The following is a 14109-nucleotide window of genomic DNA, read 5'->3' as shown; positions in this document are numbered from 1 at the left end:
GAGACGTACTGCCGCAGCAAGCCTCAAAACCCACCAGCAGGGTCCATTGATTCCGCGCAGTACCATTACCGCAGGCCGCAGCAGCAGCAGCAGCCGGGGTAGCTGCGGTATCGCCCTTGATGGGCCGCAAATCACGTGCTAAAGACTGCGCGCGGGTCCATCGACGCTGCGCAAGGTTGTCGATGTACGGAGTGTTGAGACACTCAACAGCCAGGTGGGCGGCAAAGGATGTGAAACAGCAGGACGAAGGCGCTGTCTATTCGGAGGGTTATTTGTCGTCGCAGGTACTCCCAGCACTGGTGTCGATGCCAGCACCAGCGAGCAGATCCAGGGGCCCCCCAATGTCGCTGCATCGCTGTCGCCAGTTGCTGGTTACCAGCGCATCAACACCGATGCTGCGCAACCTGAACGAGCCGACGCTGATGCATCTTATCGACCGATCCAGCGACGAGGACACATGCTGCCGCACCCGCACCAGATGATGGAGGGTTTACACATGCGCCAGCGCCCGCACAGCCTCAACACGCTCAACAGCTCGTCCTGCCGGCTGTCGATTATCACCATAGACCAGGACTACCAGGAGTACTCGTATAAGAACAACTCGCAGCGGGTTGTCCGCCCGAGTGTGATCCGCGGCTGGATGCGGCGATTCGGCGGGAAGATGAAGGTATGTTTTTGTTTTCTGCTGGCGGGATCTGGTTTCAGGTCTTGATGTTGTTGATTTCTGGCTGCTCTCCCTGTTTCGTTCCCGCCCCCAATAGAACCTGCTCTGCCTAAAAGCAGGGGTATTTGTTTTGCAGAGCTGGCTCATTTGCGAACGTACTGGCGCATACTCCGGGTCATTTGCCTTGGCAGCAGTCCTATTTTTAAAAATAGGAGGTTCCATCTCCCTTTTCCTTTGTGGGCGCTGACCTGTCGTCGCTGTGTCTGGCCTGGGTGCTCAAAAGAGCATGGATCCTTCTCCCTCGCTGCTCCCAACCGCGCTCATCCTGCGACAGGGTCGGGGCAGCAGCACCTGAAGTGCTGGGCTGTGGCTGTGTGGTCCGATGCAGAATGATCCTCCTGCTGACAAAAAGACCGCGTCGGCCAGCATTGGGCCAGTATCGATCCGAGCGCATTCTGCTACTATTTTTGATAGCATGCGGTATGGTTTTTTTTATTGCCGGCAATTGGATTGCCGCCCCCACCCACGCACGCTAATTTCCCATTGCGCTTTGGCATGCGCGCCACTGCTCTGTAGTATTCGTTTGGCCAGCTCTTTTGCCAGCCCCAGCCTCATCCTCGACGGCAATCGCGACATTGCACGTGGGACAGCGCAGATGAACCTATCGCGGCACCGGCGAACCAGCGCTCCTGGTGCCGCAGTCTGAGAGCAGGCGTCTGTCGCGCACCCTTACACGCAAGAGTACCACAAAATCGACACAGGGCTCGGACACGTCGGCCGAGGCGCACGAGAGCAAGCACAAGCGCACCAAATCGCAGGCACAGGCGCTGCAGACCGGGCGGCGCGTGTCGTGGGGAGAGAACTCGGACGGCACGCCGGCCGCACAGCATGGACGGCAGGCTCCGGCAGAAGCCCCGCATGTCGGTGATTGAAATGGCAGCACTGGCCGCGGACACGGCCGTCGAGATGGAGCTCGACTCGCTCTCCCAGGCACTGCATCGCGCAACGCATCGCGGGCTAACAGCATGTATCCGCCGGTCCCGGCAATTCCGGCGTCGGCAAATACGCCTGGGTCAATGCGGAGTATCCGGAGCAACTCTGAGACAACCGATGTTTCGACGAACGTATCGCGGACTGCTTCTTCGCCGGCGATCTCGTCGAGCAACAAGTCCGAGGGACTGTTGTTCCAGGGAGCCCCGCAGACAGCCGCATTCTGGGCAGCAGCGATATGTCGCCTAGTGCGGAGAAGACGTGTGTGTCGCTGACCTCGTCGTCGTCGATTTCGTCGGCTGCATCGAGGAGCCTGTCACTATGCGCCGCCATATGGTGGCTGCACGGGCGCCAACCGCCCTTGCTGCATAGACATCATGCGCTGTTGGACGGAAAGTGGATTGGCCCCTGCCACTATCATCTGTACTGCATTGTCACGGCAGCAGCTCGCACACCTACGTTCTGCTCTGCAGCCGCCCACGGCTGCCATGTATCACTTCCACCACTCAGTATCGTGGTGTCTTCCAACCTCTCTTTCAACATAAATAGCTTTTCCTGTTTGCTCCTTTGTTTCTACAATACCCATACACTAGTTCCTTCCCTTCCACGCCAGGAAGGTGCAGCTGCGGCTCGGCGTTATGCAAGTACTAGATGATGCCTGCTTCCAACTGCATTTGCAATACTCGTGCATTCGGTGGAAATCATTCGCGCACTGCACATTGCTAGCAATGGCTCAGGGAAAGTGGCCCGTTCACACCCATGCATATGCGTGCTGTGAAGGAGAGAGGGCCAATCCCCACACTCGCCATGCGCTGCCCATGCGCTGTGTCCATCCCTGCGCAGCACCGCTGGTGGTATCAACGCCTCTGTCAACTGTCTCCGCAAATCGCCTCCCACCCCTCTCGACTGCTACGAGGGGATGAGTGGCAGCAGCGTGGAGACCAGTAGCATGGGTGCGACTGGGGAAGGAGATATGAGCACCCTTGACGGCTAGCTGCCGCTATTTCTCCAGTGGCGGCAGCACACGTCGTTTCATAATGAAAACATGGTCTCAAACCACGAACTATGTCTCCCTTTTCTAACCGACACTAATATATTTCGCAGACCCAGCATATTTGTGGTATTGCTCGAAGCGCTGAAGCGCAAAAATGATGTACGCGAGACATGTGTGCATGTGGGTAGCCATCGTGGCGGTGCCACAGGTAACTTTCTCCATGTGTTTGGTGATCCAGCTCTCTGCTTGAGCGTCTGAGACAAAAGGGAACATTGGCGGCGGCTATCTTTCTCAATTGCAAACTGGGGATATCATATATGCCTGGCATTTCTCCAGCCCGTACGAGGCCACCGAGCCTACAAAGAAACGGCCACAACTCCCTCCTCCCCCTCCCGCAGTGACACTAGCCTTGCATATATACATTACTTTACGTCTGCATACCATTTATATTTATTGCCTGCATATCATTATAATATCCACCTGGTCTATCGCTGAGCTTGTGGATGCCAATGAATACGCAGTCCAGCGATGACCTCGCCCGCCACAATGATGGCGTGGCATTTACCACCGAGAGTCTAGCAGCGCGGCTCGAGGCCAGGTTTGTGACCAAGCCAGAGCCGCAGACGTTCACGTACCTGGGCAGTCGCTTTTTGATCTCTGTTAACCCGTATGAGGCACTGGAGTCCCAGAATGACTCGGCTGCAGCGATGTACGCGGAGGACTATCGTAACACGTCAGGGAAGCGCAAGGGCACACCGCCGCATGTGTTTGGGGTTGCAGCCAATGCCTATTTGCATATGCGCCAGACAGGGCTGAACCAGTCGCTTGTGTTTGCGTAAGTATTTAAGCAGGAGGTGGGGTCGGGCATTGGTTGGACATAGTGCGGACACGAGGGGAGCGTTCCTGATGTAGGCGTCTCTGTTTTTGGCTCCCTGTCGCACAGGATGATGCAGATAGCGTGCTAACATAAATGTGCATTGTAGTGGTGAGACTGGTACAGGCAAGTCCGAAGCCAAGCGCCTGGCTGTCCGCATGCTGTCGTTCCTGCGCCCGCATGCGCGGCGCGACACGCAGCTGTTTGACAAGATTGTCGAGGCTGAAATCATCTTCGAGGCCTTTGGCAACGCAAAGACGACGTTCCACGCCAATGCCTCCCGCGTCGGCATCTACACGGAGCTGCAGTTCGACGAGCTGGGCCGTGTGGCCGGCGCCAAGTGCTGCGACTACATGCTTGAGCGCACGCGTGTGACACATGTCCCCGACAACGAGCGCAACTACCACGTACTCCACTACTTGGTGAATGGCGCACAGCCCGAGGAACGCACAACGTTCGGCTTGACGCAGACCAACTACGAGTACCTGTGCCGGCCCGGCACAATCCAAAGGCTGCCGGGCATCGACGACGCCGCGCAGTTCCAGGATCTGCGCATGGCGATGCAGTCGCTGGGGCTGCGCGACAAGTACCAGGAGTTCATCTTCCGCACGTTGGCGGCCGTGCTGGAAATCGGCAACATCCAGCTTGAGGACCAGAAGGACACGACGGCGGCTGAGGCCGCGTACGTCAAGAACGGTGATCTGCTCGACCACGTTGCGCTGCTGCTGGGCGTGGACCCTGGGAGTTTGCAGCAGGCGATCACGTACCATACGCGTATGATCGGCCGCGAGCTCTGCACGGTCTACCTGGATGCTGCCGGGTCGCGTGTGCGCGGCGACTCGCTGGCGCGGCATCTGTATGCCCTGCTGTTCACCTGGCTTGTCGAGAAGGTGAACAGCACGCTCGAGTGCAGCGCCAACGTGTACAGCAGCCACATTGGCCTGCTGGATCTGCCCGGGTTCCAGAGCACCAAGCGCAACTACTTTGAGCAGTTCATCTACAACTACGCCAGCGAGCGCATCCAGCACTTTATGAACCACCACATATTTGATGTTGGCAGCGAGGAGTACATGTCGGAGGGCGTCGACCATATCCTGAACTCGGCCAACTACAACGACAACACAGGGTGTCTGGATCTGTTCATGAAGTCTGGGTCTGGGCTGCTGTTCATCATGGACAGGTCCACCAAGGCTAGCAAGAGGGACAAGGACCGCGTGGCCCGGACTGGGCCCGAGGGCGATGCCAAGCTGATCGAGCAGTTCAACGAGACGCATGGCGATGGCGACGAGAAGAAGTCCGGTGTCTCGTGGTATGCCATGTCTAAGCGCCACGGCGAGTTTGGCATCCGGCACTTTGCGCGCAAGGTCAGCTACGCAATCGACAGCTTTGCCGACAACAACATCGACTACCTGGGCGTCGACTTCTACACGCTGTTCCGCGGGATGCAGGCGTCTGATCTGCCGGCCACCGCCAACCCGTTCATTGCACGCATCTTCGACGACCGCGTGATTGTCACCGAGGGCCACCCGCGTCTGGAGAGCGCGATCATTGACGCGCAGCAGGTCATGATGCCGCTGCGCAGCCCATATACGAGCCACCCGCGGCCGCAGAAGAAGCGCAAGATCACCTGCATCGTGTCCCAGTACCAGCGCGCACTGACCCAGCTGATCTCGTCGCTCGATGAGACGCTGCCGTGGTTTATCCTATGCATCAACCCGAACGACCACCAGGAGGCGCGGCTGTGGGACAAGGAGCACGTCCAGCGGCAGATCACTGCCTACGGCCTGGCGGAAATCGCCCACCACAAGAACGCCGAGTTCACTGCCTCGCTGCTGCACAGCGACTTGATCACGCGTTACAGCATTGCATTCAAAAAGTATGTGCGTACCAAGGAGAAGTCGAGCGCCGTCGAGCGCTGCGAGGCGCTGAGGCGGGCGATGGGGTGGGACGACAACGATATGGCGATAGGAAAGACCAAGGCGTTCCTGAGCTTCACGACCTGGCGCACGCTCGAGGACCCGCTGCGCGAGCGCGAGCGCCTGCTGGTATGTGGCATCAAGGAGGATAACGCAGCGTCAATCCAGGCCGAGGACCTGCAGTCGATCTACGAGGACGACGAGATCGAGCTGTTCCCCGACAGCAATGCCGGCGAGGAGGCCGATATCGCCAGTCTGCTCGAATACAGCCAGGCACTGCAGGAGCACCAGCAGGCCATGAACATGGGCATAGAGGTCGACGAGAACATCCAGGGCGAGGATGACCAGACCATCAACGAGGTGTCAGTCAGCGGCGAAAAGGACAAGATGGTGAAGGGGGCGCGCAAGAGCGCTGAGATCGAGGAAGACGACGACAAGGACAAGGTGACGCCGGCCCGCCGCAATTGGCTGACCATCGTGTGGCTGCTGACGTGGTGGATGCCCAGCCCATGTCTGTCGTGGTGCGGCAAGCTGCGGCGCCAGGACCAGCGCATCGCATGGCGCGAGAAGGTAGCGCTGTGCATCATGATCTTCTTCTGCTGCTGCATCATCATCTTCTGGATTGCCGTGCTCGGCATGCTTATCTGCCCCAAGCAGAACGTCTACACCATCGAGGAGATGCGTGGCCACAACACTGCCGACGACGCGCTGATCGCCATCCGCGGCGAAGTGTTTGACATCCAGGGATTCAACCACATGGGCGTCAATTCCAAGTACCTGGTCGACAACAACTACCCCGGCAGCGACATGAGCGACAAGTTCCCTCTGCAGCTCTCGTTTGTGTGTCCGTTCCCGGACCTGGATCCACGCCTGGCGCTGTCGCCCAAGCCCGAGCCGTACACCGACACGTGGCTGCACGACCACCGGTTCTGGCGCCACCCCGACATGGTCGAGGGCGGATACAACTACTACCAGTACCGCTTCATGCGCATCATGCGCGAGAACTACTACCGGGGCAAGATCGCGACCGAGCCGCAGCGCGTTGAGATGGAGGGCAAGGGCATTGGCCTGCCGAACGGCCAGCGCCGCTACTGGTCAATCGTCAACAACGAGATCTTTGATCTGACCGAGTACATCCAGCGCCGCGGCGCACCGTTCGTTGTCGCACCCGACGGCAAGAGCAACGAGACTACCTCGCGCACCTTCCTCGATGACGCCGTGCAGACCATGTTCCAGATGCACCCGGGCCAGGACATCACCGAGAAATGGCGCAAGCATTTTGCCAAGCGGCCCGTCGCCAAGCGCCTGCACTACCAGTGCCTGCGCGGCGCATTCTACGCCGGTGTTATCGACAAGCGCAAGTCATTCCAGTGCTACTTTGCCAACTACGTGCTGCTCGCCAGTTCTGTGGCCCTGACCAGCATCATCTTCTTCAAGTTCCTGGCTGCGTTGCAGCTTGGCAGCAAGCGTGAGCCCGAGGAGCACGACAAGTTCATCATCTGCAATGTCCCGTGCTACACCGAGGGTGAGGAGGGTCTGCGCTCGACATTGGAATCTCTGGCGACGCTGCACTACGACGATAAGCGAAAGCTCATGTTCATCATCTGCGATGGAATGATTGTTGGATCCGGAAACGACCGCCCGACCCCGCGTATTGTGCTGGATATCCTGGGAGTTGATCCAGACATTGACCCGGAGCCGCTCAGCTTCCTGTCGCTGGGCGAGGGCACGAAGCAGCACAACATGGGCAAGGTCTACTCTGGGCTGTTCGAGGCATCGGGCCACGTGGTCCCTTACATTGTGGTTGTCAAGTGTGGCACGCCCCGCGAGCGTACGCGCCAAGGCAACCGCGGTAAGCGCGACTCGCAGATTATCCTGATGCGCTTCTTCAACAAAGTGCATTTCAACCTGGCCATGACCCCGCTGGAGCTGGAGATCTACCACCAGATCAAGAACGTCATTGGCGTCAACCCGGCCTTCTACGAATTCATCATGATGGTGGATGCCGATACGTATGTGTCGCCCGACTCGCTCAACCGCATGGTGTCATGCATGCTGCACGACTCGAAGCTCATGGGCATCTGCGGCGAGACTCAGCTCGCCAACGAGAAGGACACATGGATCACCATGATCCAAGTCTACGAGTACTACATTTCGCACCACCTCAGCAAGGCGTTCGGAGTCACTGTTCGGCTCCGTCACTTGCCTCCCCGGCTGCTTCTGCATGTACCGTATCCGCACGCCCGAAGCCAACCAGCCCCTGCTGATTGCAAACCAAATGGTCCAGGACTACTCTGAGAACAAGGTCGACACCCTCCACAAGCGCAATCTGCTGCACCTCGGTGAGGACCGGTACCTAACTACGCTGATGCTCAAGCACCACCCGTACTACAAGATGAAGTTCACGTCAGATGCCCAGTGCCGCACCAATGCCCCGGATACCTGGCAGGTGCTTTTGTCGCAGCGCCGCCGCTGGATTAACTCGACTGTGCACAACCTTCTCGAGCTTGTGTTCCTGCCCCGGCTCTGCGGATTCTGCTGCTTCTCGATGCGCTTCATTGTGTTTATCGATCTCGTCTCGACCATCGTGATGCCCGCCACAGTTGTTTATCTCGGATACCTGATCTACCAGCTCGCCATCAGCACCTCTGATACGCCGCTTGTGTCCGTGTACCTGCTAGCAGCGGTCTACGGCCTGCAGGCAATGCTGTTTGTGATCAAGCGCCAGTGGCAGCATATCGGCTGGATGATCGTTTATCTGCTGGCCCTGCCTGTGTTTTCGTTCTTCATCCCGATCTACGCTTTCTGGCACTTTGACGATTTCTCGTGGGGCAACACCCGTGTCGTGGTCGGCGATGGCAAGAAGCCAAAGTTTGTGGCCGAGGTCGAGGAGTTCGACCCGTCGGTGATCCCGCTGCGCAAGTGGGACGAGTACGAGCAGGAGATCCTGTACGGCCAGCCCGAGAAGGCGCGCATGGATGACATGCGCAGTGAAATGAGCAGCCGTGCCAGCATGTACTTTGGCCCGCCGCGTCCGGGCTCGGCCGCCGGCTCAGTCTATCCTGTCAACAACTACGGGTACTACCACGACGGCGGCGCCAACATGCAAATCATGAACCAGAATATGGGCATGGCTCCGGCCATGAGTGTGCATGGCGGCGATATGGGCGGCGATGCGGCTTCAATCGCCGGCACCAGCATGATGCACCGCAATGGCGGCGGCGGTCAGGGTGGCGGATTCATGGGTGATGCAATTTCCTTGCATATACCACAGTTCAGCCTGAATACCGGATTCATGGGCGGCAACGGCGGCTCGCTTATGCCTGATAGCGGGCCCGTGCCGTATCCGTCGGGAATGCCCAACGAGGTGCTGATGCAGTCGGTGCGCCGGATACTCAGCTCGGTTGACCTGATGCTTGTGACCAAGAAGCAGGTGCGCCAGCAGGTCGCCCAGGACTGCAACATGGACATGGACGAGCTCAATGCCCGCAAGTCGTTCATCAACGTCTGCATCGACGAGGTCCTCAACGAGCGCCTGTGAGTGCAGTGTCTCCGTTTCTCTTCCTGGTCTTTTTACCCTCTCTTCATTTCTTTCATCAAGAATTGCTTTGGAACTCATACACTGCGAGTTTGTTCACCAGGCTGAATGGTGCTCTGCCATTCTGTCACGCACAGGCTCTATTTATAGACGCGCCGCATGGCTCATCTGCCGCTGCTGCTGGGGCGGGAATTCAATCTATTTTTGCAGAGCGCCTATTTTTGTTCAGCTCTCTGGGAACAATGGCTCGTCTACGCACCGGCTGGCATGTTCCTGCCTTCTGGCTGACGGGAGCCCTGCCATTGTGAGCCAGCACCGCCGGGCTAGCCATGCAGAAGATACCTGTGACCGGCCCCGCTGTTCATCAAACACCCGAATCTATTTATGAAGCTCCTGCATGTCCTGGCTGCGAGAGCGCATTTTTTATTTTTGGGGAAAGGCAGTACAAGCAGCACGCTACTGGGGATTCGTCGGGCCAATAGTGTTGTTGTCGCAAAACAGATCGCCCCTTTGCAACACGGTATTCTCAGCGCTGCCAGTTCGCACTCAATCTTCTCTATTTTGTGCGCTGGACAGCTCTTCGTGCTTCCTCCTTCTCTTCCTCCCCAGTATACCTCACCGTCCTTTCTTTCTCCCAGTTCATCACATACCTTTTCCATCCCCTTTTCCATCTTTTCTACTAGCCTCGCTAGATCCCCTCTGCCCCGTGCGCCAAGCCTCGCACCTATTCTTCTGAGCCCCTCTCCTCACTTCTTGTAATCGATTTCTTGTTAGTACAATAGCCCTGTTTACCTAAACAGAAAAAGAACCCGAGGAACTGGGGTGCACTATCCTTTTTTCAATTAATCCACGAGGTTTTGCTGAATACTGCCGATGAACAGTCAGAGAAACGACGACTTGACGAAGCTCAAGAATGCGGATGATGTGACCAAGGAGGAGATCCTCGACGAGCTCATCAGCCGCTACGAGCAGCGGCCCCAGTCGCAGCCGTACACAGCCATCGGCGACCGCGTGCTGGTGGCCTTTAATCCGTTTGAGAGCCAGCCCATGCACTCGGACCAGACCGCATTGACATACATCGACGACTACAGAGACACCACTGTGGGCCGCGAGCCGCTGCCGCCGCACATCTTCAAGACTGCCGAGGAGGCGTACCTCCACATGCGCCGCACTGGTCTCAACCAGAGCATTGTCTTCATGTAAGTATACACACACACCCCATGGCAGCTAGGCGATGCATGCAAATGACGGGTGGAGACTGGACTCGTCGTTTCCCTGCTGCCCACAGTGGACCAAGGAAAAGAAGAGCAATCTCGCCCATGGTGTGCACGCTAAAAATAGTCGGCACTGTGAATAGCGTGCTTTTTTCGCTCAAAAGTTGGGCAGCGTTTATCCTGGCTGGTGAAAGAACCGGCCCCACTCAGATGTTTTTATTCTAGTCTGCACGGCTTTGCTGACAATCGTTTTTCTTTTGGACCACCGAAAAAAATCGCTGCATTTTTTCCGTGGGGGCCATTTTCTCCTACTGCCGTTATAGTGGTGCGGCGGGAAGTGGAAAGACAGAGCAGCGGCGACTGGCGATTCGCTTCTACTCGCTACTGCGCTCGCAGTCGAAAAAGGACACGCGGCTGTACAACCGGATCCAAAACGCGGACATTGTGCTCGAGGCGTTCTCGCACGCAAAGACGGTCTCGCACAACAACGCCTCGCGCGTGGGCACGTACTCGGAGCTGCAGTTCGACCAGCGCGGCCGCACCGTGGGTCTGAAGACGCTGACGTATCTGCTGGAGAAGGCGCGCGTGACGCATGTGCCGCAGGACGAGCGCAACTTCCATGCGTTCTACTACCTGGCCAACGGTGCTGCGCCCGAGGAGCGCGAGAAGTTCGGCCTGATGCACACGCAGTACGAGTACCTGAACCGCCCGGGCACCGTGCAGCGGATCCACGGATTCAGTGACGTCGAGCGGTTCCGTGAGCTGATCGGCGCCATGAGCGAGGTCGGGCTCGGCCACAAGTACCAGCACCATATCTTCTCGGTGCTGTCGGCGATCCTTGCCCTGGGCAACCTCCAGTTCACGTACCAAAAGGTCGACGAGATGAGCGCTGCTGAGGTGCGCAACACCGAGGTGCTGGAGCACGCCAGCCGGCTGCTGGGCTTCGGCAGCGACACCCTGCTCGGCCTGCTGACGGTCAAGACCAAGCAGGTTGGCAACGACAAGTACACGGTGTATCTGGATAGCGATGGCGCCGTGGCCCGTCGCGACGATCTGGCCCGGTCGCTGTACTCGCTGCTATTCAACTGGATGATCGAGTTCGTCAACTCGAAGGTGTGTAAGGAAGACGCCGACCGCCACAACTTCATCGGCCTGGTTGACTTCCCCGGCTGGTACACGGTTCGCAGCAGCACGTACGAGCAGATGGTCAACAACTACACCAGCGAGCGCCTGCAGCATTTCATGTTCCACCAGATCTTCGAGGCCGGCAATGCCGAGTACGAGGCCGAGGGAATCGTCGATGCTCTGCCGAGCGTCGAGTTCCCAGACCGCACCATGTGCCTGGATCTGTTCATGAAGGGCAAGACCGGACTGTTTGCGACCATGGACCGCCAGGCAGTCGAGTACCTGAGCCCCGAGAAGACCGGCAAGAAGGGCAAGAAGAGCGCCGGCCCGCGCGAATTCGATGCGACTGTATCGGACCGCCAGGCCAGCGTGCAGCTGCTCAGCGCCTTCAACAAGCTGCACAACTCGCGCACCGGCGACAGCAACCCGTACTTTTCGTCGGGCGAGAGCAAGAACGAGATGAACTCGTTCACGGTTGCGCATTTCTGGGGCAGCGTCAGCTACAACGTCGACGACTTTGTCGAGAAGAACCTGGATCAGCTCAGCGCCGACTTCGTCGCTGTGTTCCGCGGCGACGGCACCGGCGAGAATCCGGGCACCGGTAACGGGTTCGTCGCCGGCCTGTTCTCGAGCAAGACCCTGGCTACCGAGGTGCACCCGCGCAACGAGAAGGCCGTGGTCCAGGCGCAGGCGCCCTCAGTCCCCACCCGCGCTCCGTCGATGATGCGCTCGAAGAAGGGCGGCCACTCGCGTGTCGCCAAGGTCGCCTGCGTTGTGACGCAGTACCAGCGCGCCCTCAACGACCTAATTGCGACGCTCGACGACACGCTGCCATGGTTCGCTCTCTGCATCAAGCCTAACGAGCAGGGCCGCCCCCACTGGACCGATGCCCGTCGCGTGCAGGCCCAGACCGACTGCTTCAGCCTCGATGCCATCGTCAAGCGCAAGCGCGCAGAGTTCTCAGCCGTACTCGGCATCAGCGATTTCTGCCAGCGTTACGCCAGCGTGATCGAAGACTATGTCGCAACCGTCGACCCTGAGGACCCCCGTGCCCAGGTGCTGGCGCTCAAGCAGGCGCTGCAGCTGTCCGACTCGGACATGGCCATTGCTGAGAGCAAGGTGTTCCTGAATTACTCAGCCTGGCGCCGCATCGACGACCCGATCCGCGGTATCGAGCGCATGGAGATAGGCAACAAGCGCCGTGACCGCAAGGAGTCGCGTGCCATCAGCAGCACCTACGATGCTACTGCCGGCGATGGCTACCAGGACACGCTGGGCAGCCAGTCGGAGGCCAATCTGATGCTCAACGCGCAGCCGCTGGGCCAGCACAACGCTGCTGATATCGGCGGCCTTTCGGCACAGCAGGCGCGTGCTCTCAAGGGCCGCATGCTCGGCGGCGGTGGCAACGACACACGGTCGTACTACTCGGACGACGACGGCTACCAGGACATGGGCGTCAACGGCTCGGAGATCATGAGCGAGCGCGAGTTTGCGCCTGGCTACGATACCACCACCCCCGGGTCGGTTAGCCGCGCTGCCTCGCTGAAGCAGGGCGTGTCGGGAGCCGTCAATGAGGACGATGAGGACGAGCCCGAGCACCCAAAGACGCGCGCGCGCAAGTACTGGCTGTGCTGCGTGTGGGCAAACACGTTCTGGGTTCCGTCCCCGCTGCTAAAGTGCTGCGGACGCATTAAGCGCCGTGACCAGCGGCTGGCGTGGCGCGAGAAACTCACCCTATGTCTGATCATCTTCTGGAGCTGTATCTTTGTCGTGTTCTGGATCGTCGGCCTGGGGCTCATTCTGTGCCCGAAGCAGCACGTGTACTCGCTCTCGGAGCTGACCGAGCACCAGGAGACCAACGATGCGCTGATTGCGATTCGCGGCGAGGTCTTTGACGTCAAGAACCTCAACCACTTTAACATCAACGTCGACTACCTGAAGAAGGGCAACTTCCTGGGCCGGGACCAGACTGCGTTGTTCCCGCAGCAGCTCTCGTTTGTGTGCCCGTTCCCGGACCTGGATCCGCGCCTGTCCATGACTTACCGACCCAAGCTGTACACCCCCACATACTTCCATGACCACCGCTGGTGGCGCCATCCGACCGACAAGGGTTACAACTACTACCAGATGCGGCTGATGCGGCTGATGCGTGAAAAATACCACAAGGGCCATGTCGCGTTCGATCCTAAGGTGCTGTTGAAGGAGGCCCGGGACCATAGCGACATTTACCGCTGCATCATCCACCAGCAGGTGTTTGATTTGTCTGACTACATCAAGTCGCAGGGTGCGTCCTATATGGTTGTGCCCGTCGGTCAGCCAAACTCGACGAACACGATAGCTAAAAAGCTGTTCCTGGACGATGAGATATTTACCATGTTCGATCAGAACAGAGGCCAGGACATCACGGAGCAGTGGGATGCCCACTTTGCTGACAAGCCCGATGGCAAGGCTCTCCACAAGCGGTGCCTGCGCGGTGCCTTCTACATTGGCGATGTCGATTTGCGCAAGTCTGCACGCTGCTATGCCGCCAACTACCTGCTCTTGGCTGGTTCGATCGCTCTGGTTCTGCTCATTTTTGTGAAGTTCATCGCTGCGCTGCAGTTTGGCAGCCGCCGCGAGCCCGAGCCCGGAGACAACTTTATCGTGTGCAACGTTCCCTGCTACACGGAGGGCGAAGACTCGCTGAAGAACACCATTGATTCGCTGGCCCGCCTCAAGTACGACGACAAGCGCAAGCTGCTGTTCATCGTGTGCGACGGTATGATCATGGGCTCCGGCAACGACCGCCCGACTC

At 58.6% G+C, this 14109-nt stretch overlaps 1 protein-coding gene across 1 annotated transcript; it reads right to left on the bottom strand.

Annotated features, from left to right (window-relative positions):
* Positions 1-1105: 1105 nt before the first annotated feature.
* On the bottom strand, positions 1106-1791 carry DL89DRAFT_76992 (uncharacterized protein). Its single transcript, XM_040892061.1, has one exon. It carries the CDS (start codon positions 1689-1691, stop codon positions 1326-1328), a length of 366 nt encoding a protein of 121 aa, XP_040738984.1. The 5' UTR covers positions 1692-1791; the 3' UTR covers positions 1106-1325.
* Between the last annotated feature and the right edge of the window lie 12318 nt (positions 1792-14109).

This window comes from Linderina pennispora (assembly GCF_002104995.1).
Source record: "Linderina pennispora strain ATCC 12442 chromosome Unknown DL89scaffold_184, whole genome shotgun sequence".
In the NCBI taxonomy this organism is placed as follows: Eukaryota; Fungi; Kickxellomycota; class Kickxellomycetes; order Kickxellales; family Kickxellaceae; genus Linderina; species Linderina pennispora.
This window is presented reverse-complemented; position numbering and strand designations above follow the sequence as displayed.

Coding starts and splice junctions, on each gene's coding strand:
- DL89DRAFT_76992 (XM_040892061.1), bottom strand. CDS start 1,691: ATGCTGTTAGCCCGCGATGCGTTGCGCGATGCAGTGCCTGGGAGAGCG.